This window comes from Lissotriton vulgaris, unplaced genomic scaffold (assembly GCF_964263255.1).
Source record: "Lissotriton vulgaris unplaced genomic scaffold, aLisVul1.2 SCAFFOLD_1074, whole genome shotgun sequence".
NCBI lineage: Eukaryota > Metazoa > Chordata > Amphibia > Caudata > Salamandridae > Lissotriton > Lissotriton vulgaris.
The window spans coordinates 171,431-196,036 of record NW_028254715.1 but is presented as its reverse complement, the minus strand read 5'-3'; the positions used below and the strand labels follow the sequence as shown (position 1 = coordinate 196,036).

The following is a 24,606-nucleotide window of genomic DNA, read 5'->3' as shown; positions in this document are numbered from 1 at the left end:
TCAGTTGGGGGCAGGACCTACCACTTTCTCTCTCTGTCAAATCTGTGGAGTTACATGTTATACCGTGCATGCATAGAATGTTGGCCCCTCTAAAAGTAGCTATTATTCTCTTGACATAACAGCCTGTATGGCCTATATCCTGAGTTACTGATCTAAAAACGTCATGGGTATTTGATTGCCTGGGGAAAGGTACATCTTGTCCAGCACTGATAGTTCCATATTGCTTGATTCACCCCTGTTCTCAAGCTGGGAGTCTTGTGGTATAATTTGAAAGCATCTCAATGCAAATTATAACCTGGAAAGGCTTCTAGCACTGCCCCTATAGTAACTACTGCCTCATTGAAAAGGACACAATCTCTAACCAATGGGGTGATAGCTGAACTTCCATCAGTCCCGCAGAGGTCACCATACCTAAGATTTTTACTACACGACAAAGTGAAGGGAGTCTTTCTTTGCTCTGCTCAGCTACTTCAGATTTTTCATTTTCTGACCATAGAACTGACTCTGTTTTATAATTTACTATAGTCTAAGGTAAACAGACCATGTTGGATTAATAAATTAAGGGCATTTTCAGACTTTGTGGCTCCTGTGGCAAGCTAAGACTCTTTTCTGAGGATCCCCAGAGGGAGCGCATATAATGTCTCTATCTCTTCACCCTTCTCACAAGGCTAATGTTTGCAAGATTTGATTAACATTTTCTAATAAACATTTTCTGAGGTTAGACTTTTACTAGGACTCCAAAAGACGAAGGCAGATAACGCCCTGTTGCCTAAAAAAGCTTCCAAAAGAGAGCATTTGGAATACAACAGATATGGCAAAGCACTCCCTAAGAAAATGCCATCAACCGCTAAGGAGCCTCCTTCTAAGATTTCCAGAGACTGACAAGAAATCCACCAGAGACAGGAATCCATCTTTTGAGATTGTGGATACTGCCAAAAAGCATATGGCAAGCCTGCTTCTGATCAGCTCAAGTGTGCACTGGTTACAGATTTGAATAAAAAGTTTAAATTTCTTTCACCAAATTAAATGACAGCATCTTCAACAAAACTATCTGGTACAGACTTCTAGCTGCAGATTCCTTACCTTTGAATTTCCTAGGTGAAAGGCTGGATCCAGAAACTTTTGCCTGTTCTTCTAGGCATGTGGTCCAAGCCAAGCACTGCTATGTGTTGTTATGTCGCTCCATGTTGATGCTGTTCTGCCCTGTAAGTGAATGAGTGGAGGGGCATATAAGTGCGACCCCTACACGTCAATGTCATTTCCTTTCTTTCCATATTTTTGCACACAGATCTGGAGCTCTACTGCCTTTTTTTAAGTTTGACGAGTTTTTCAAATAGAATTCCAGTGTGCATGAGAATGATGTCCCCACCTAAAACTACCAGGTACAAATCATGCACGTCGATCTCAGTTTTTTTAAACAAAAAGAAGTTTAAAAAAAAAAAAAAGGACCATCCCTCGGAGGATGGGGTCCCTGGGGCTGAAATAGTCCAGGGAAGGGGTGTGTGGGGCACACAGCTCCCCTTCCTAAAAAAGAAGAAAAGAAAAAAACCTGGCAACTCTCCAGAGGCCCACCCCCTTTCTCCGCTACTCTGCAAACGCACCTCCTGGCACACTCCTGGTTGGGGACGAAGCCCCGTTGGTTGCTGAGGGTGTTTAGGGGCCAACAAGACCTCCTGTTACCGCCAGTAAGTCCCACGCCCATGGGGTTGCTGATAGGTGGTCGTAGGCCACGTCTCCTCTCTTCACCACTCTGCAAACGCGCCTCTCAGCACGCTGCTGGTGGGGTGATGAGGTCTTCTTGCCTCCTGAGGGCCTCAGGGCTAGAGTGGACTAATTCCCCCTACAGGAGGAGCGTTTGTGGAGTGGTAGGGAAAGAATGTGTGGCTTTCTAGCAGGTCCAGGCAATTCTGCTGTGTGGGCTTTACTGGAGGTAATAGGAGGTGTAGTTGGCCCCCAAGGACATCCTTGCGGGCCATCTACCCCTCCTGTTACTTCCAATAAGTCCACAGCAGGATTGATAAGAGGTCTTCGGAGGCCAAGCACCCTTTCTTCACCACTCTGCAAACACGTCTCATGGTGCGCTACTGGATGGGGATTAAGTCCACTTTACTCCTGAGGGACTTTGGTGGTCAAGAAGCCCTGCTGGTACCTCCTGAAAGTCCTACACAGTGGGATTCCTTGGAGATGGTCGGAGGCCCAGGCTCCTTTCTCCATCACTCTGCAAACCAGGTGTGACCTGTGCAGGTAAGAGAGGGGGGGGCGGGTTGGGGAGGAGTCGATAGACGATGACAAAGGAACTTTTAATTAAAAAAAGAAAACCACCTACCTTGCACTCGCTTCATCAGTCGGTGATACGGCGAGTGCAAGGTAAGTGTTTTTTCTTTTTTTATTTAAGTTTCCCTCATCGCCGTCGAGCCTGACCCACCACTCTTATCTGCATGGGCCACGCCTGCTGCAAACACGACTACTAGGTAAAAAACCATAGAAATTCACAGAAAAGAATCAAAGATAACAGGGATGTCATAGTTAGGAATTAGCATTTAAAATAACGTAGAAATTCACTGAAAAAAACAATGGTTAAGGGGCGTTCTAGTTAGGAAATGGAATAAAAAAAACTTTAAAATTCACTGAAAAAAATAAAGGTTACAGAGCTGTTATAGTTAGGCTCAGGTGTCACTCATACAAAACCAGAAAGATTCATTAATTACAGTTAGCTGAGCTAGCTATTACCTGCGCCCCCCCCAATGCACTGCTTATTACCTTGCATATTAATTTCACTCATGACATGGTCAGTGACGCAATTTATGATATCACTGATGACATAGCTGATGACATCATCCACAGAATCTCTGATGCATCGACTCATCCCAATACACCCACTCCAACTGCCACACTACCATTCTCAAAACCATTGACACATTGTAGGAAAGTGCCCCTTTTTGCATGATTCCCCCCTCCCACTTTTTGCCTGACATCTGATGCAACCTGACTTGATGTCCCCTGTGCCCCTGCCAATCAGGTTCCTAGGGCCTGTGCTCTTTCCCAAAACTATACCTTTATAACCACAATTGACACATCTATGGCCACTGGTAAGCCCCTTGTAAAAGGTACCTTAGAGAATAGGAGGTGAAAGTCCTCTAAAATATTAAAGGGCAAAGAGCCAAGTCTTTAAGATTTTACAAAAAAGAAGGTGAAACTCTAGGTAGGAGATCGATAAGGGGAGTGTGTTCCAGAGCTTAGAAGCGGCCACAGCAAAGGCTCTTCCTCCCCACCTTGCCCTTCTAAACCTGGGCATTTACCAGCCAATTTTTGTTGGCATATCGCAGCTGTTTGGTGGGGACATAACATTGGAAAAGATGTTTAATTCCTTCTGGACCCTAGTTGTGAAGTGCCCTGTGAACAATATATAGGGCTTTGAACAGAATCAGTTTCTCTAATGGAAGCTAATGCTACTTCCAAATGGCAGCAGAAATCAAGTTAAATTTAGGAGGATCTCAAATGAGTCTCTCTGTGTCATTCTGAACAAGTTGCAGTTTACAGATGGATTCCTTGTTAATGTCCAGGTAAAGAGCGTTACAGTAATCCAGCCTGAACATAATCAAGGCAACAGCTGCTTGCTTTTCCGAAGAGAAAGAGAGAAACATGGGAAGATCTTTCTCAAGATCCTAATAACCCAGAAACAGGATGAGCCAGTTCTATTTACCTGGGGATCACAAGCGAACGAGTTGTCAAGTATGACACCGAGATTCTTTGCAGAGGCAGCAGAACATGGGCATGGTCCAAGCATTTCTGGCCACCAGGAGTGGGTCCATATAGATTGTTGGCTGCCAAAGACCAGGACCTCGCTTTTTTCCCCATTGAGTCGAAGGTAGTTGTTTACCATTCAGGAGGCCACGGCCTGCATGCAGCAGTTGAAATTGGCTGCGGAGGCCTCTATATTCTTTGTGATGGACACAATTATTTGTGTGTCATCAGCGTAGGATAAGGCCTCCAACCCAAAGGTTCGAATCACCTTCGCCAACGGAGAGACATATATGTTAAATAGAGTAGGACTCGTAGAGGAGCCTTGCGAACTCCACAGAAGGTGGATATGAAGTCCGAAAAAAATTCCATCTTTACTTTCTGTGACCTGTCAGGAATGAGGACAGGAGCTCCAAGGCAGAGTCTGACAATCCAATTTCCGGAAGACGGTCAGTCAGTCTTGTCGACGAGATGGTATCAAAGGCCACAGATAGGTGCAGTAGAATTAACAAGGAAGTATGCCCGGCATCTACTTGGATCCATATGTTATTTACTGTAACTATTAAGGCAGTGGCAACTCCTGAATCCATATTGGGAGCAGTCTAGCAGGTGATGTTGCTCCAAGTAGGTGCTTAATTGAGCATTTAAATGTTTCTCCAAGATCTTGGTGTGGGATTGGTAACAGAGAGATAGACCTTTGGGGCCCGATTCACAGAACTAACTTACTACAAAATCCTAAACTTACTACCATTTTCGTATTCACAGAAGGTACTTACTCATTTTGGTATTCGCAGAATTCCGGCCTGGTGGTGGAGATACCGGTCCGGCGGTGGAGATTCCGGTCCAGCGGTGGAGATTCCGGCTGGTAGTGGATTCCGCCACCGGGCTGGAATCTCCACCAGCTGGCCGGAATCTCTGTCCCGAGCGCGGACATAAAGTTAGTATGAGTAAGTGCATTCTGTGAACACCAAAATTAGTAAGTGCATTCTGTGAACACCAAAATGAGTAAGTGCCTTTTGTGAATACCAAAATGAGTAAGTACCTATTGTGAATACCAAAATGAGTAAGTGCCTTCTGTGAATACCAAAATGGTAGTAAGTTTAGGATTTTGTAGTAAGTTAGTTCTGTAAATCGGGCCCATAGTTTTTGGCTTCTGATGGGTCCAGATTGGTTTTCTTTAATAGAGGCTTGACAGCTGCTGTTTTCCAGCTAAGAGGATACTGTCCCGAGGAGATGACCAGTATAAGAATTGAAGTTAAGTGGGGCACAAAAAGCTCCCTTCCCAGTTTTATAAACTTCAAGGGGCAGGGTTCCACTGGGGACCCATATATGTTTCCCCCAAGGAGCTGATCAGTCTGTTCATGAGATAGAGGAAAAAAAGAGGACAGCCCCATTTCCTCGTTTCCGTAGTAGGAAGGTTGTGGAGCGAGGAATTAGTCATTTGGGCCGTGTTAGAAAGTTCAAAATTAAGGCTGTCCAAAGATGAATGAATGTCAAGAACTTTGGAGTGGAAGTATTTGGCCATCCTATCACAGAAATCCTGTGAGCTGCTGTTGTATAATGCAGCAGGCATAGCGGAAAGAAGATTAGTCACTTTAAATAGTCCTCCAGGAGACTTAAGCGTTTCTGTCTTCTGAGGATAAAATGAAGATTTTTCTTCTTTGATGGCTGCTTAGTATTCCGCTAACTTCCTCTTATAATTATCTCTTTCAATCGGGTCAAAGTGTCTCCGCCAGATTTGTTCTTGGCGGCGATAAGTGAAAGGGGTGTCATGTCACCCCTTTCACTTGCCTGCATCTTTGAGTACATTATTCGCTTCTTGGGATATTTTCCTATGGGCATACCAGAAGACATAAGATATGGTCACCTTCTCTGTTGACATTCACTTTTTGTCAGGTTACCCTGTCTGTAACGCAGCTGAGTTCCAACTGGAGTAATTATTGACTGCTGAACCTAGCTACTCTTGGAGAGTTTGGGGTACAAAGAGAGTAACTTGGCTGTCCTCGTTGGATTGCAATAGTACCTGAAGTCCTGGGATGTCAGTGGTAAAGTCAAGAACAGTGTCAACAGTGTCAAGTGAGCTCATTATTTTGCTACCTTTGCTACCACTCCTATAATTTGCTGTCATCCCTGTTCCTCTGTTTGCCTTTCTCGTCTTCAGTCTTTGGCGAGTAGTGGACTGCGGTTTCAAGCTTCAGTGGGATGCATCTAATCTCATCCTGCTTCTTTATCCAAAATTTTGGCAAGGCTTCACAGTAGTTTGTTTTTCACTTTTGTTTTTGCTTATTCTTCCCTTCCCATATATACTTTGTTTACTGCAATGCTGATTTATTTATTCGTACCTATGAAATATAGACTTTTCCCTTCTACATTTTTACTAACCCAATGAAGGACCAGACACATTTTTTGTACATATGCGTTTGTAAACATTGAAACATTGACAGTGTCATTGATTTTTACCCTACTTCTCTTTTACCATATTGTTCCTTCCAATTTTACAAGCACATCCTTGAGACAATATTTCATGCTTTCAATGTTCTCTGAAATCCATGGCCTGCTCTTTAGTGTATGCTGGGTTTGATTCTGTTCTTAGCTTGAAAATCTACTCATCAGTGGTGGCTAGATCCCAGGTAACAGCTCAGCACACTATATAGCCTTTTCCTCTTTCGGGATGATCTATCTATTATGACACTGAAAATCCCTATGTCATGAAGAAACATAAATAAAAAAGTAGTTTAACACCTTTCTGCTAACTTATAGGTATTCCTTAGATGTTATTAAGTAACATCATAATGTAAGCAGATTAAAAGGGTATTTGTAGCCACATTCACATTGGTTTTATCCCCCCCTTTAATTATAATAATTTATTACAGTTTTCAAGACGTTTCACTACTATTGTTAAGGTATTTGTGTAGTAACCTACTATCAAACATACATGATTCATTTTTTAACAAATAGATGTTTTGTTTGCCATCAAGATGCAGGTGATGATGAAATGTCATTGTGTCTTATCTTTATTACCATTATTGGTTATGCTCACAATCTTTTATGTTTGTTGCAACCTGACCATAATCACATGTTGCTTATATCAACTTTTTCAGGGTGTCCCGGGGCCACCAGGTACAGAAGGGCCACATGGGGAAAAAGGTGACCAGGTTAGTGTCACAATCAACCTGCAAAGCTGATGGTCTGACTTCACTTTCATGTATTTTCCCTTTGAGGTGTTGAGCTGCCAGAGTTCCGGAGTATCACATGATCTCATTTAAAGTGGTTTTATCCTCTCTTTAGGGAGATGCAGGAGACCGTGGGAATCCAGGACCTCAAGGACCCCCTGGGGAGATAGGAATTGAAGGACCAAAGGGATTGGTTGGTGTGCCTGGAGAAGCAGGAAAAGAGGTAGGGCACACATGTAGGAGAATGCGAGAATTGCAGTACAGAGAAGCGGATTTTAATACACTAGTAAACATTTTGCAAAGGCTTCTAATGCTGCATTTTGGAAGACGTTATCTTTCTATTTGAGCCAAACTCTCCTGGTGACTCAGTCCTACTTATGTCCCTATGTGGCTCATGTCTGCTATGATCAATAATGTCTGATTGACATTCTGAGGTAGAGAACCCAAATGCTGTGGGGAAAAATAGGATGGTGACCCCTTATGATCGGAGGGAGACTTAGGGAATTTACCTGAGACGTGCCACATAGCTCATTCTGCACCTGTAGTAGGAGACCACTCTTAACTTAAGTGTAACATACTCATATATTTCCAGTAAAAATGCATGCTTACTCCAAAGAAAATGTTTATTTGAGACAATGAATAAGTCACACCTATGCCTGGAGTAAGACACAGTCACTAAAAGAAAAAAAAATATGAATTGAGACCTGTCAGTCAAGAATCATTTGCAACAACAGTGATGAAGAGGATGTGACCCTTTTTAAAATAAGTATTACAGATCTTTAAAATATTAAATTCTTTGTTTCATAGGGTGATGTTGGGGACCCTGGAGAAGTTGGAGACCCTGGGCCAAAAGGCGAGAAGGTGAGCCCTCTGGTGTTTATGTAATACATTGATATTATGCCACTTTCTTTGTTAAAGGGACACTACGATATGCCAGGCAAGAAAGGGAGGCAGTCCTAAATGAATAAAGATGATGAACTGGTGGAGATGTTAAAATGTACACTTGAACCACAAAATATTTACCCACTCCCCAATTCAGCACTCTCACGACAGTCCCTCATTTGTTAATGGCAGCTTTGTCATTGTTACAATGTACTAGGAAATATTGAATCATGCTAGCTAAGTTCTTTAGTGTGAAATTGGGGGCTGAGGATGTTGAGATTTGTCCAGTCATAGGTCTTGGTTGAGGAGGTGTATTGGTTACATGTACCAGGTTTGGAACATTTCTGAAGGCGAGAGAGCAGAAGGATGAAAATGCTGGCCACAGTGTCAAATGACTGCTTGCTTAGAATTAGCCCATTCTGATAGGTTGTGTCTAAATCTTTCTGTGAGTCTTTACATATGTGCTCTATTTGATTTAGTGCAAAAAGAACAAATTAGGTTAGCAAAATCATAATAATCTTTTAGGAAGAGTCTTAAAAATCTGTTTTTTCCAGAGTTCGGTAATGATCCAGTTGTGTTTACATTTAACTTCAGCGGCAAGACACCTCAGCGTATTTGTGCGCTTAACAAGTTTAAATAACATAAAATAACAGATGATGGGCAGAATGCTAAACAAATCAAACATTCACCCCAGTCACAGATCTGGGTTTAATCCATCCTTTTTTTGCATGCCGTGCCACCCCAGTTTAGACTCAGCCATATGCAAATCAGTCTTGACCCTCCTTCCCATTGGAACAGTCCAGCCTGCACTGCCAGGCCACGCCCTCCCTGATCCTGAAACAAGCATCCTGGGACCGGTTTCGGGGTATCACCCCTCATCAGCCTGTCTTACTTGAATCAAGTGGCACAGTGAGCATGCAACCCACGTCTGGGCACACCCTTACCCTTAGGGCGACAAATGCAAAAAGAACAAATGATGGATAGAATGCTGAACAAATCAGAAATTCACCTACAGTCACAGATCTGGGTTTAATCCGTCGTTTTTTTTGATGCTCGCCACGCCACCCCAGATTTGGCCCAGCCATATGCAAATCACTCTAAACCCTGCTCCCCATTGGAACAGTCCAGCCTAAACTGCTAGGCCAGGTCCGCCCTGGACCGAAAACAACCTGGGACCAGTTTCAGGGTATTACCCCTCATAAGGTGGCTTACTTAAATTCAGTAGCACAGTGAGCACAGGACCCACGTCTGGGCATACCCTTCCAACTTAGGGCAACAAATGCAAAAAGAACAAATGATGGACGGAATACTGAACAAATCAACATTCACCCCAGTCACTGGTTTGGGTTTAATCCATTGTTTTATTGCTCACCACACCACCCCAGTTTGGATCTAGTCATATGCAAATCAGTCTTGACCCAGCTCCCCACTGGAACAGTCCAGCCCAAACTGCCAGGCCAGGTCCTCCCTGCACTGGAACCAAGCATCCTGGAACCGATTTCAGGGTATCACCCCCTCATCAGCCAGGCTTACTTTAATCCAGTGGCACAGTGAGCACTGGACCCACGCCTGGGCATACCCTTCCCACTTAGGGCAACAAATGCAAAAAGAACTAATGATGGCAGAATGCTGAACAAATCACACTTTCACCCGAAGTCACAGTTCTGGGTTTAATCTATTGTTTTATTGCTCACCACACCACCCAGTGTGGATCTAGCCATATGCAAATCAGTGTTGACCCAGCTACCCATTGGAACAGTCCAGCCTAAACTGACAGGACAGGTCCTCCCTGGACTGGAAACAAGCAGCCTGGAACTGGTTTCTTAGTATCACCCCTTTATCAGCCAGGCTATCTTGAATCCAGTGGCCCGGTGAGCACGAGACACACGCCTAGGCATACCCTTCCCACGTAGGGCGACAAATGAAAAAAGAACAAGTGATGGATGGTGTTTGTTCATGAAGGGATTAGGCAGGTCTTATATGGTGTCCCCTTACCGGAGCTCATCTCATCATTTACTGAGTTTCTCATTTTTTAAACAACCCTTCTTTAGCAGGTCAAATGGCATCTTCTTTGGACTCAGGGCTGAGGCCATGTCGACAATGTTCCAAGGATGATGTCCCTGTCAGATTCTCACAACATCTGCAAGTGGTATCTTGGGTCTAACATCAGGGAGCAAGAAGTATAGTTATTTCTGAATTGGACCAGTTAGGACACCAGCCAAATGATCCTACTTCCCTTGTGCAGATGTGTCTTCTGATTGGGAGTTGATAAATAAAATCACTCTTTCAGCCTTCTCAGTGTCCGGTAGGTAGAGGTGTCCATCACATTGGTGAGAGCAAAACTACAAACAGGAGCCAGGACATGAGCATGAGAAAATGGTCGAAAGGACCTTGAATAAACGGTATACAGTAGTGGCTTCTCTGCTGATCTAATAGGATTCAACATTTCTCACAAACGAGTGCCATGGTCAACACAAAGCTTTGGCTCTCACTGAGGAGAATCCCTGCTCATCTTGGTGTAAAATTGCAGGACATTATAAATTTGGAGAGCATGGTTGATATAAAAGCTGTAGTCTAATAGGTGTAAAATTAGGCTCATGTTTATAATCCCTTCCCATTTGCACCTGAAGGTGCAAATTTAAAGCAGATTTATTCCATTTAGACTAGTAATTTCTAGCTCAATTTCCATTTTGTTACATTTTTCATCATTACCTTGCTCAGTAGCACCATCCACAGTGGTTCGTGGATATACACATGCAATGCCTCTATTGGAACCAATAGGACAAATAAAGCGCATTATGATTTGTATCAACATGTAAGAGGGTAGTATGATCAGTAATACTGCAAGAAATATTTTGAAGATATTCATTCCCTCTTTCCAAAAGAGGTGGTAAGCCAAGATCATAACCGTCCCATGATCAATCTCAACTCTTCCTTACATTGTCATTGAGAGGGGGTGTTCAGCAAAATGTCTGATGGTGGGAGCACATATCTAGGGTAACAAACTTCAGTCCAGTCTCGGGGTAACTAGAGGTAAACGTACGCTGCAAATGAAATGGGCATACTCCTCTTAGGAAAGACGCGTATGAAACAACTAGTCAGAAGGGATACAGTATTACAAGAGGGTAACTTTGTCGGGTATAGTATCCAGAACCGTGTCACACTCACTGTGGCCCAAATAGGTACTCCAGTTTCTTGGATCTCCATGTTCACAAAACTGGGCCTGGTCGGAGTGAGCATGATGAATAGTATTTTCCATATCGTGTGTAGAGTTTCAGGAAGTGCATGTTTTGTTTTTTCTGATAGTCATGAAACAGGAGCTGTTGTTATAGCAGCAGCAGTGCTGTCTGACAAGGCATGCGCACACATGCAGTGCAATGAATAGATCCAGGTAGGCAGCCCACGATACTTGATGGCAGCAGGGCTTGGTAGAGATTGCCAAGAAGTCTTCAGTTGATGCATCTTTACATACTCCCATTTGTCAGTTTCCAAGTTGTACTGAAGTATACTAGTAGTGGCTGGTGAACGTTGATTGTGATGGGGCGTACATGCCTGCCTTGTGTTTACCAGAGCTGGCGAAGCAAGCTTACCCAGCTTCCTCTCAAAAGGTTAGGGAGGAGGGAGTTCTCCCCTCCAATAAAAACCTAAAAAATTGTGAAATATGTCTGCAAGTGGCTCATTTTAGAGCACAAGTTGCACAAAATTGGTTTAAAATCCAGAGTTTATGAAGGGACTCTAAGGAAATATTAAAGTGATTTCGTGGTGTGATAGCAAAGCCCTACCCTTCTTAAGACTGTTTGTGTTCACATCCCTAAGAAAACTTTCCACAAATGGTGGCAAGGCAATGTGTTTTCAGCACAGTGTCCTTTTGTATTAGATTTGTTAAGATTATCTAGGTGCCACTACCATCTTGGATCACAACTTACCTTTTATTGCTGTAAATATGATCAAAAGAGAACACTAAGGGCCAGATGTAGGTCGGCCAATACCGGTCGGTAAGTGCCGAAATTACCGAATTTCGGCCGTTACCGACCGGTATTGGGCTTTCCAGATGTAGGTGGCATTTTTTAAGGATTCGGTATTTTACCGAATCGGTAATTTAAAGATTCGGTAAAATACCGAATTCTTAACATACCTAGGGCTAGATGTAGGTAATTCTCATTTACCGACTCTAGAATACCGAATTTTACCGATTCGGTATTCTAGATTCGGTAAATGATATGTAGTTAAAAATTCTGTATTTTTTACCGATTCTGTAGGATTCGGTAATTACCGAATCGGTATTTACCGATTCGGTAATTGTCATTGATTCCTATGGGCCAGCCCATAGGAATCAATGTTAATTACCGAATCGGTAAATACCGATTCGGTAAAAATACCGAATTTGCAAGGGGGACAGGGTGTCACTTTGGCACCCTGTTGCACCCCTGATTCTGGCTTGTGTGCCATGTGGCACACATACATTAGGGCATGTATGTGTGCCACATGGCACACAAGCCAGAATCAGGGGTGCAACAGGGTGTCAAAGTGACACCCTGTCCCCCTTGCAAATTCGGTATTTTTAGCGAATCAGTATTTACTGATTCGGTAAATACATGTACATGCACAGATGTGCATGTACACAGGAATTCGCTATTTACCACCAAATAGCATTTGGTGGTAAATAACGAATCGGTAAGGGCCTGTGGCACTGATTACAGTGCCACCTACATGTAGATTTTCTGATTCGGTAAATATACTGATTCAGTATTTTACCGAATTGGTAAATTTACAGATTCGGTAAATATACCGATTTGTTACATTTTCAGGCCCCTGAATCTCCATTTGCAAATACCGGTCGGTAACGGCCGAAATCGGCCGTTACCGACTGGTATTTGCCGTCCTACATCTGGCCCCAAATCGGTAAAATACCGAATCCAGGATGTAGGAAGCACTCAAGTTAGCGCATTCCTCAGTTAAGGATTCATTATTTACCACCAACTAGGAGTTGGTGGTAAATAATGAAAACCCTTGAAAAAGCATTTCTTTGCTTTTTCAACAGTGCCATGTTGCAGACATACATGCCCTTATGGCATGTATGTCTGCAACATGTGCACCCATGCACAATTGAGGGGTGCAACAGGGTGTCAAAGTGACACCCTGCCACCCTTCAATGTTTCCCCCAGTTACCGAATCAGTATTTACCGATTCGGTAATTGACATTCATTCCTATGGGCCTCCAGGACCATAGGAAAGAATGGCAATTACCGAATCGGTAAATACCGTTTCGGTATTTAACGAAACTTACCGATTCGGTAATTTTTTCAGTAAAATTACCTACATCCCATTTGCCTGTTCTTAAATACTGAATCGGTATGATTCGGTATTTAAGAATCGTAATCTGGGATTACCTACATCTGGCCCTAAATAAATTCTCTGTAATATTAAGAAGGGGTGGGCAAGTAAACAAACTAAAAAGGGAGCCTACTCCGAGCTGAACCAATGCTTTAGGTTGATTCTACCAGCCTATGCAAGCCATGAAACTGTTTGGCATGTAAATCGTGCAACAAACATCATGTAAAAATATGTTAAAGTGTCCTAAATGTTTAAACAAATGTATTGCTTTACCACAGGGAAGCATTTCACCTTAGTATTTTTGATAATATTAGTACATTGAGAGGCATTTATTAGAAGTGATAACTTTTAAAGAAATATTCATGCCCTTTAACTAACAACAATGATGCCAGTGGTAAATCAAGAGGCAAGTTAGTTATCATGTGCACACTGCAGCATACATCCTGAACTCATGTATTTGAAGATGTTCTAATGTGTGGTAAGAAGAAAAGGAGGTGTAGCAAAACAAAATAATTGCCTGAGATCACACAATTTGATCAAGCGGGGAAGCCAGGATAGGGAACAGTGTATCGGGTTTCACGAAAAAACAAATCACCCTCTTAATGATGTATTTCTCTCACCCATTTTACCACAAAGATTAATACAGTATCTTTAATTTTTGCAGATAGATGAGTGTAGGAAGCTGGCTCTGTATTTACTATTCGCAAATAAGGTATTGTTGGACTTGGCCCATTTTCCCCAAAATTTTTCACTTTTCCTCCGGGACTAGTGTTTTGCTGCGGGGGAGGCCTTGAAGGATTTCGGAGGTCGCCCTGCCCCTGATGGAAACTGTTGTTGTGCCCCGTTGGCCCCCGTTCAGCTGATGAGGACCAGACAAAGGGTAGTAGTGACTGAGGGTCCCCTGGACTGGGCCATTGCCCGAAGTAAGTGCTGGTTGGCTGTCTTTGGTGATAAGGTTAACCCTTGGCTAGGTGAGTGTCCCAACTCGCCTGCCCCGGAGCAGGAAACCGATTTATGCGGAGGTGCCACACCAGTGAGGGTCCATGAGTTTCAGTGATCCACTCCTGTGCCTTGGGTTACAATGCATGATGTGTTTTCTCACTTTTCACGGCTATTGTTTTATCCTATGCTGACATGCCCAAAGGCTGATGCCTAGTGTTTCTTCCCCTCACGCTTATATGGCTGATGGTCTATGCCATTCCTTTTTATGCGTACTGTGTTTGCCTTTGCAGGTTGGAGACAATACAAAAGTTATTATTTTCCATCTGAACTGGTGTTCTGTCTCTTTTGTGGTGTGCCTTGAGTCTCGTCTGTGGATGCTTCACACATGTCCTCTGGAGTTTGGCCTGCCCGCTCTGCACCATGCTACCCCCGTAGAATTGGTCACCCCATTTCTAACATTGTTGGCGAGCCGTGGGATAGGACTTGTGTTTGCGCAGTACCACAGCGGCCACGGGTTACACTGCAAATAGAGCATTGAAGAGTAATCACAGTTTTTCTTCGGGATTATTGTTTTGCTGATTATTGTGATTTTTCTGAAGTATTGTTTCCCCCTAAAAGTGTTGTTTTGAACTGTGTCCCCCTGTTGCACTGTGGGTGGTGTGTCCCGGGTATACCTTGCCAGGATGGGGTTGGTTTACGATGAGGACTACCTCATGGAGTACACCGAGCAGGAAGTGTTGTATTTCTGCCGAGAAAGAGGGTTACCCCTAGTAGGCGACACTCGCAGGAAGTTATTTCTCTATGAGGCCCTCAAGAGGGGGGAACCCTTAGAGCCCTGTGGGGACCTGTCTGATTACCCCTCCACGTATTTGAAGGTTGGATTTGGTAGAGACCAGAGGGAGGGCTCCCAGTCCATAACCCTGGAGGGTGGTGATTCTGAGGAGGAGGAGGAAGAAATTGATAGGGCGGAGACGCCAGATGTCAATGAGGACACCATAGATTGGGAGTCCCGCGCTGGGCCCAGTTCCAGGGGCACTGCCTCATCCCTTTCCTTGTCCCCAGAAGAGTGGGTAGATAGGAGGGAAGAAAGGGAACATCAGCTGGCGCTGGAGAAGCTCAGGCATGCTAAGGAGTTAGCACAGCTGAGGGTGGAAGAGAAGAGGCTAGAGACGGAGAAGGTCCCAGCGCAGGAGAGGATGGTGGAGGCGGAGAGGTCCTTTGCCAGGCAGAGACTAGCTCAGGTGGGTAGGTTGTCCCCTGAGAGTGGTTGTTTTTGTAGTCTGGATTCACCAGTGAGGGTGTGATCCAGTGGTGGCAGCGAGAGTGGTTCCAGTGCAGGGAGTCCCGCTCCCAGAGCCCAGGAGACTGTGCCTGATTCCCAGGAAGAGGGGGACTGGTTGGAGTTCAGGGGGAGGGGATAACTGTCCCACCAGTCCTGGGGGGAGTTTGCGGAGGAGTGTTGGACTGCATCGGAGGATTGGGTGGTGAGTAGCCAGTGGAGGATTGGGAAGGGCTGTGCCATGTAGTTATCAAGGAGCAAATGCTAAGGAGTTGTTTTCCAAGGTTGCGTCAACCCCTGGTGCAGTGTCGGTTCTCAGACCCCAGGGAACTTGCAAGGGAGGCAGACCTTTGGGTAAGTGCCAGAGAGGGCATTGGGTAGTGATCCTGAAGGGAGTGGTGCAGGGATCTTCTAATCCAGCGAGGCGGGAGAGGTGAGGAATAGCCCAGCTAGGTCCCAGGGAAGTGAGAGGGTTGTATGGCCTCACATCCTATCTACAGGAAGGAGTGAGACGGGGAGGTGTCCCGAGGTGCCCCAATCGCAGTCACAGGGCCTGGAGAGTTTCAGAAGGGAACCCCAGGTTGGGACCCTAGGCTGTCCTGATGTGCCATCCAGGAAAAGGGATCCCCTTGTGTCAGGTGAACCCGGAGCATCTGTAATCAGAGCTCCAGAGGTTCGGGGGTCTGTCCAGTCGCAGGGTTTAGATCCTGGGCTGGTGTGCCAGGTTCAGGGATTGCCTGACCTGGCGGGTGGGACGTCTTTAAACAGTGTCCCCCCGGATTTGACTCTCAGGGGTACTTCTCCCAGTGGGAGGGTGTAGAACTCTGGGAGGGGGTGGCGAGGGAGGAAGGTTTCTCCTCTCGCCCCGGCTCAGCCACAGGGCGTAGATCCTGGGTTGGGAGGCCAGGGAAAGGGGTTGCCTGACCTAGCGGGTGGGACATCTGTAATCAGGGTCCCCCAGAATTGACTTCCAGGGGTACTACTCCATTCTAATAGATACATCTGCCAGTGGATTCCTCACCTTGTGAATATCCCCTTGTGTCAGCAACATTCGGAAATTCTTTTCGTAGCTTCGCGCCGACGTGGACTTGGACGTCATAGAGACACGGCATCGCACGTGACTCCGCTGATGTCACCGACGCCCATAATAGGCCCACGCCAGCGTGATGACATCAGTTCCCTTTTTTCCGCGTCATCGACGCTAACGGTTTCGGGGAATCTCAGTAGCTTTCTAGTGACTTTGTTGCTATTTCCTTCGTTTTTCTGCTTCTTTGTTTCGTGACGATGTCGACGAAGAAGACTGGCTTCAAGCCCTGCAAGGAATGCGGGAAGATGATGTCCATCATGGACCCGCACGAGGACTGCTTATGGTGCTTACGCTCTGATCATGATGTGGATGGGTGTTCATCTTGTCAAAAGATGAACCCAAAGGCCCTGCGGGAAAGAGAAACCAAGCTCCTGGTGGTGAAGTTGAAGGCTGACAAAGGTAGGAAGTCTTCACGATCTCGTTCAAGAAGGGCGAGGTCGAGGTCAAGATCTAGATCTCGAGAGGAGTCGACCTCGAAGTCCTCAACGGAACATGCTTCAAAATCAAGAAGGAAGCATAAGAAGAGGAGACATGAGTCCCGACGTCACTCTGGAAAGGAGTCGGACTCGAGATCGAAGTCGCCAAAGAAGGTTCGATCGAAGGTGATCCCACCGCAGGAGGCTTTGAATCAGGAAGGTGAGGCTTCGCCTTCGGAGTCATAGATGCAGTCGCCGACTCCAGCTCCGTCTCCGTCTCCGGCGCCATCCCCGGCCCAAGAGGAAGAAGACGTTCAGGTGGAAGGGGAATCTGTGCCTGTGGAGGAGCCGGATTCGTTCCCACCTCAAGTCCAGCCTGAGGGTGTTCAGCCACCTTTTCCTGCCCCAGGCCAAGACCCATCAGCGTTTTTGAACGCAATGTATGGCGTCTTTACGAGGGCTTGGTACCCCTCTGGTGCACCTTTGGGTCCCATGGGTCCACTGGCCTACAATTTGGGGGTGCCACACTCCTATGTCCCGGCTCCATTTATACCGGCCCCGACGCCGCCATGGCAATACACGGCTCCGCCGAAGTCGTTGACGCTGGTCCCGGCGTCGCCCTCTCCAAGTTGACCTCGAGTACAACCCACTGGGCCATCGGATTCGATACCGACGTTGGTTCCGGCTCCGTTGGAGTCGATGGTGGATCCAGAGGAGAGGCGTGTTAAGGAGAGGTCCAGGAGGGAGGCACAACGCCTTTTGGAGGAGCAGAGATATGTTGACTCTCATCCTGATGTGGAGGAAGGTGAACTAGAAGAAGACTGCTTTAAAGACCTGGCAGATGCTAGTGGCCTGGATTTTTCCCCGGAATGGGAGTTACCATCAGGTTCTGATGCACCTTCAAAGGACGTCCAGCCTTATCATGTAGTAATGAGGAAGGGTGCAGGACTTCTTAATTTGACTTTGCCAACAGTTGAATCTAAGTCTAATCTTCTTACTGAGGTCCTACACTCGCCTAGTTCGGTGGTGGAACCGTTGCTTCCCTTTAATGAGGCTTTAACAGAGCCTATTATGGAGGTGTGGAAAAAGCCTCTAACTGCTCTGGCTGTTTCCAAAAGTGTGGCAAGACGATACAGGGTTGCACCAGAAGACCCTGCCTTTTTAACATCTCATCCTTCTCCTGACAGCCTGGTCATTCAGGCAGCATGCTCAAAGAAGTCTTTGAGTCCATTTCCCCAAGTGCCTGGGGATAAGGAGGCCAAGAAACAGGATCAGGTGGCCAAAAAGACTTTCTCCTCGGCAAGTATGGCATTGAAGTTCACTAATGCCACTTGTCTCATGGGGAGATATGTGCACGCACTTATGGATTCAATGCGTTCGTTGGCTCCTAAGATTCCTGATGGAAGTAGGAGTGATTTTGAGGAAGTGTTGTCTGACGCTCAGGCGGCGGCACGCCAAGTAATACAAAGCGGATTGGACACTGCTGATTCTGTGGCTCGCTTCATGGGCACTGCGGTTGCCACGAGAAGGTCGGCTTGGCTAAAATCATCAGACTTTTCTGCAGATGTTCAAGCAGCTTTATTGGATCTGCCATTTGATGGTGTTGGTCTCTTTGGCAAAAACGCTGAGACTGCCTTAGAGAGGTTTAAGGACAGTAGAGCTACTGCCAAATCTTTAGGTCTCTAGATCAGAGGTTCTTCGGCCAGGAGATTCAGAGGTTTTGGACACTCTTCCTTTCGCAATTATCGACAAGGTTAGCAGTAGCAACAACAACAGCAGCAGCAGAATACCTTGTACAGATCTTATAGGGTAAAGCAAAGATCTCGTCCTCGTTGACGTTAGGCCTCTTCCTCCTCCGTTCCTCCAACCCCCCAGCCACAGAAAAGCAGCCCTAGATCCTCCATTCAGGATCATTCGGGTCCGGTGGGGGGTCGGCTTACCCACTTTCTGCGGGATTGGGAATCGGTTACATCAGATTTTTGGGTTCTCAATCTCGTAGAAAATGGGTATGCCCTTCCCTTTCGGGAATTCCCTCCCACTTACCCTCCTTGCCAAGGTTTCTGCACGGAGGAACATCTGTTGCTCCTACAGGAGGAAGTGCAGACTCTATTAAGAAAGGGTGCGATAGAGGTGGTTCCAGAGCAGGAAAGGGGTCAGGGATGCTACTCCCGGTATTTCCTGGTTCCCAAGAAGGATGGCAGACTTCGTCCAATCCTGGATCTCAGGATCTTGAATCTCTATCTGAAACAAGAGAAATTCAAGATTCTCACCCTTGCGCAGGTTCTTCAAGCGCTGCTGGAAGAAGACTGGATGGTGTCGCTCAACTTGCAGGATGAGTATTTTCACATCCCAATCCTGAAGTCAACCAGGAAGTATCTCTGTTTTACGGTGGGGTCGCAACACTATCAGTTTGTGGTCCTTCCTTTTGGAATTACTACTGCGCCTAGAGTCTTTACCAAGGTGATGGCGGTGGTGGCAGCACATCTCAGAAGGTCGGGGATTCCAGTATTCCCCTATTTGGACGACTGGCTGATCAAAGCAGAGTCGTCAGAGAGAGTGCTCCAACATCTGCAAGAGACAACCCAGTTGTTGTACAGGTTGGGTTTTTCGATAAATGTATCCAAGTCTCACGTGGTGCCCTCCCAGCGCATCCTGTTCATAGGTGCTGTACTGGACACAACTGTATGTCGTGCATTCCCTCCTCCTCAAAGGATTCGCGACATTCAGGAAATGATTCCTTTATTTTACAAGGGAGCGGTCGTTCCAGTCCTGAAGGTCCTTCGCCTGCTCGGTCTGATGGCTTCATGCATTCTGTTGGTAAACCATGCACGCTGGCCCATGAGGGCACTCCAGTGGTGCCTCCGCAGACAGTGGTATCAGCACAACGGAGATCTCAGGGAGTCGGTGAGGATCTCCAGAGAAGCTGCAGCGGATCTGACTTGGTGGGGCGTGGAAGGCAACCTGTCTAAGGGGAAGCCTTTTCAACTGCCTCCACCGGTGGCCACAGTAATAACGGATGCATCCACTCTAGGGTGGGGTGCTCATCTGTGGGACCTGGAGGTCAAGGGTCTTTGGTCTCCAGAGGAAAGGTTGCTTCATATCAACCTTCTGGAATTGCGGGCGATGCGTTTGGCGCTCAAGGCCATCCTCCCTTCTTTTCGCGGTCGGTCAGTCCAAGTCCTGACGGACAACACAACCGCGATGTGGTACATCAACAAGCAGGGAGGAGTGGGGTCGCAGTGTCTCAGCAGGGAGGCTCTGCGGCTCTGGTCCTGGGTTCAGGACCATCAGATTTGTCTGATGGCAAATCATCTGGCCGGAGTTCTGAACGTTCGTGCGGACACTCTCAGTCGGCAGTTCTCGGCCGACCACGAGTGGAGGCTCCATCCAGAGGTAGTTCACAACATCTTTCAGATGTGGGGAACTCCTCGGGTGGACCTGTTCGCACTCACGAGAATGCTCACTGCCCGTCTTTCTGCAGTCTCCAGTATCCGATGCAAGGAGCCTTGGGGGACGCGTTTATGTTGAGTTGGGGAAGACAACTCCTTTACGCGTTTCCTCCCATACCTTTGATTCCTCGGGTTCTGAGGAAGATTCGCCAAGACCGGGCCCAAGTCATATTGGTCGCCCCGGATTGGCCAAGAAGGGTGTGGTACACAGATCTTCTCCACCTCACCTCTCACCCGCCGCTCCGTCTCCCTCTCAGGGCAGACCTCCTCTCTCGGGTGGAGGGGCAGGTTCTACACCCCCACCTCCAGACATTACACCTTCATGACTGGAGATTGAACGGGGCAACCTGAATTCCTTTTCTCTCCCACACGATGTGGTGGATGTCATATTATCGGCTAGGCGTGACTCCACTAAATCCACTTATTTTTACAGATGGTCAAAATTTGTCACCCGGTGTGGAGAGAAATCTGTAGACCCTTTGAAAGCCCATTTATCTGATATTCTCCAGTTTGCTCTTTCTTTGGCGCAGCAAGGACTTGCTGTTGCCACAGTCAAGGGTTATCTCTCTGCCTTGTCGGCATTTCTATGTTTGCCGGACCAGCCGTCTCTTTTCAAATCTCCTGTAGTTTTAAGATTTTTGAAGGGTCTCACTAATAAATTCCCTCCTACTCCCTTTATTGTGCCTCAATGGGACTTAAATCTTGTCTTAACATACTTGATGAGTGCTCCCTTTGAGCCCTTACACAAGTGTCCCATGAGGCTTTTGACTTTTAAGACAGTCTTCCTGGTTGCAATTACCTCGGCAAGGAGGGTAAGTGAGCTTCAAGCTCTTAGTTCCAAGCCCCCATTCTTGACCATTCATGCTGAACGAATGTTTCTTAGGACCAGGGCTGCTTTTCTCCCCAAGGTGGTGACTCCCTTCCACCTAGGACAATCCATTACCCTCCCTGCCTTTTATCCTCCACCACATCCTTCCAAGGAGGAGGAGAGGTTACACCGTCTGGACCCTAGGAGGGCGGTGAGCTTTTACCTGGACAGAACTAAAGACTGTCGAGTGGATGACCAGCTCTTCATTGGGTTTGCTGACTGCAAAAAAGGAAGAGCGGTTCATAAAAGAACTCTTTCAAGATGGATCATCCTCTGTATAAAGATCTGCTACTCTTTGGCCGGTAAGGAGTCTCCAGAGGGTATAAGGGCTCATTCTACAAGAGCTAAGTCGTCAACCTCTGCTTTGTCTAGAGGTGTTCCTGTAGAGGATATTTGTAGGGCCGCAACTTGGTCCTCCCTCCACACTTTCGCGAAGCATTACTGCTTGGATACCGAGGTGAGGAGGGACGGCCACTTTGCGCGTTCTGTCCTCCAGGATTTTCTGGTATAGGAGTGTGGACACCCTCCTCCGGGAGTGGGGACTGCTGTGGGACTCTATTCACAAGGTGAGGAATCCACTGGCAGATGTATCTATCAGAAGAACAAGTTACTTACCTTCAGTAACGCTTTTGCTGGTAGATACAGTATCTGCCTGTGGATTCCTCACTGACCCACCCGCCTCCCCGTTGTCCACTTTTCTATACCAGAGTAACTGTATTGTATTTGTTTTATGGTCAAAGAAAATGTGTTATTTCAGATGTTTTCTTACATTTGCTTCACACTGTGTGTGTTATCTTGACTTTCGTGTACTGTGTATACTATGTATATATATATACTGTCATTGGTCCGTCCGTGTGCCTCGAAGGCACGGAAAAAAGGGCGGAACTGATGTCATCACGCCGGCGTGGGCCTATTATGCACATCGGTGACGTCAGCGGAGTCGCGTGCGATGCCGGTTCTCTATGATGTCCAAGTCCAGGTCGGCGCGAAGCTACGAAAAGAATTTCCGAATGTTGCTGACGCAAGGGGATATTCACAAGGTGAGGAATCCACTGGCAGATGTATCTATCAGAATGGAGTAGTACCCCTGGAAGTCAATTCTGGGGGGACCCTGATTACAGATGTCCCACCCGCTAGGTCAGGCAACCCCTGTCCCTGGCCTCCCAACCCAGGATCTACGCCCTGTGGCTGAGCCGGGGCGAGAGGAGAAACCTCCCTCCCTCTCCACCCCCTCCCAGAGTTCTGCACCCTCCCACCGGGAGAAGTACCCCTGAGAGTCAAATCCGAGGGGACACTGTTTACAGACGTCCCACCCCCCACGCAAGGGGATATTCACAAGGGGAGGAATCCACAGGCAGATACTGTATCTACCAGAAAAGCGTTACTGAAGGTAAGTAACTTGTTCGTTAGGAGGGTGCGGAACTCTGGGAGGGGGTGCAGGGGGAGGGAGGATTCACCCCTCTCACCAGTTCAACCTAAGGGTTTAAACACTAGGTTGGGGAGTCAGTTGCAGGGTCAATGCCCTGGACTGGGGAGAGAATGGTTGTCTGAGGGTGTCCTGCGTAGGAGGAGAGGGTGGAACCCCGGAAGGAGAGGTAGGGGGAGGAGAGCCTCGCCCCTGGTGGCTAGTCAGCCTTAGAGGGTGCGGACCCCAGGTGGGAAGACCAGTGGCAGTTTGGTAGGAGGAGAGAGGTAAAAGGGTACTAAGGGCATGGGGCTAAAGCCCCCCACTCTGTGAGAGAGCAAGGGCCAGAGACAGCTGGATGGCCTAGTGGCCAGTCCTGTCCACATCCCGCTAGAGAGCTTCAGTGGGGTAGTGTAGTTGATAAAGGGAGTGTTTAGACAGGGAACCATCGGGTTCCAGAATGGCGAAGAACCTGCAGATGCCCCTGCAGTTGAGGGCCTGCGTCCACCTTTTCTCGCCCCAAGCAGGGAAGCCCATCAAGGCACTGATTGGTCTACCCTGGCTTTTGGCTGGGGAGGAGTTGTGTTGGACTTGGCCCATTTTCCCCAAGTTTTTTGCTTTTCACCCCCCTGTTTAGGATGTCTCCCCATGGTGAAAATTATTGTATAGGCCATGTGTGGTGTGAGACGCCATGTTAAATGCAATGCAATGGTGTGTGCACTTATTAACCCCCATTGTGTAAATGTACCCTGGTAACATGCTGTATTTAAAATGGATGCCATGGCTATGTGTTGTGTCACCTGACTGCAGCAGGTTAGCGTTCTCGATGTTAGGTGCCCAGCCATAGTTGCTTTTGGAGGGAAAGTCTGGCACCCAGGGTGCTCTACTCCTCCCCCTGAGCCAGTTTGAGCCAGTTCCCCAGAGGATTCCAGAAGCTTCTGTCACTGTCTGGGAGGTGGGGTGAGGGGGATATAAATAAGTGGGCTGTGCCACCATGTGCAGAGACAGAGCAAGGACAAGAACGTGAGGGGACCTGCTGCCAGGGGATACCGCCACTTGGGCCTGTGTGCTTGACCCTGCACCTTACTAGAACCCCTCTGCTGTCCCCCAGGGCTAGTGGAAGCCCCACTGCAGGAGTTCAGGCTACTGTGTAGGAGGAGGGCCGCGCTACAGTGGAGGATGGAGAAAGCCTACCACCCTGTTTTGATGAGTTCCCACTAACTGCTAACCTGGCCCAGTAGTGCCTGCCGCTCTGTTCCCTGGCCCCTGAGGAAGAAGTGCCAGCCTAGGTCCTTGAGGCTGCTGGGACCTTGCACCACACAAGCGCTGCGCCAAAAGCCCCTGAAGCAGAGGAGAGTGCTATATTATTATTATTATTATTATTATTATGAGTTTTATATAGCGCCTGGTTACCAGAAAGGCATCCCAGCGCTCACCAGGGAATGAAACTACAGAGTAATGCGGGGGTTTAAGCAGAAAACAGAAAAGTTTTTAAAAGCTTGCGGAACCGAAGCAAACTGTCTTCCGAGCGAAGTTGTAGGGGAAGAGAATTCCACAGAGTGGCTACGTTTATAGAGAACCTTCTGCCACCAGTTCTTACTTTCTTCACCCTCCCAACCTGCAAAAGATGTTGGTGGTCAGACCGGAGAGAGCGGAGGGCTTTGTAGGGCTGAACCATCTTCCCCAGAATAGGTGGACCTGCCCCCTGCAGGACTTTATGAGCGATGCAGAGTGACTTGAACTTCACCCTGTCCCTCACAGGGAGCCAATGCAGTGCCTTGAGCGCAGGGCGAGCAGATTGATGTCTGGGGATACCCGTCAGAAGCCTGGCGGCCGCATTCTGCACTTAGATTGGGACTGGACTGGACCCCCGCCCCCAGGGGGTGAGGAGCGCTACCCTGGGGCTTGCTGTTGGGACTGCCTGCCCCCCCCTAAGCGCTATAACCCTAAAGCGCTGTGCTGTGAAGACGCTGTTGCCCTGCGAAGCGCTACACGGCTGGAGGTGCTACTGCCAGAACTGCTGTGTAGCC

The 24,606-nt window shown here is 47.2% G+C and overlaps 1 protein-coding gene across 1 annotated transcript in view; it reads left to right on the top strand.

The window, feature by feature from the left end:
* LOC147659454 (uncharacterized) overlaps positions 1 to 24,606 on the top strand; it is a 235,237-nt gene that overhangs the window by 128,367 nt on the left and 82,264 nt on the right. The window contains exons 12-14 of the mRNA XM_086951744.1: positions 6,843 to 6,896; positions 7,030 to 7,137; positions 7,722 to 7,775. Coding sequence (XP_086807870.1) covers positions 6,843 to 6,896; positions 7,030 to 7,137; positions 7,722 to 7,775 — 216 coding nt within the window. The remainder of the gene's footprint in view (positions 1 to 6,842; positions 6,897 to 7,029; positions 7,138 to 7,721; positions 7,776 to 24,606) is intronic.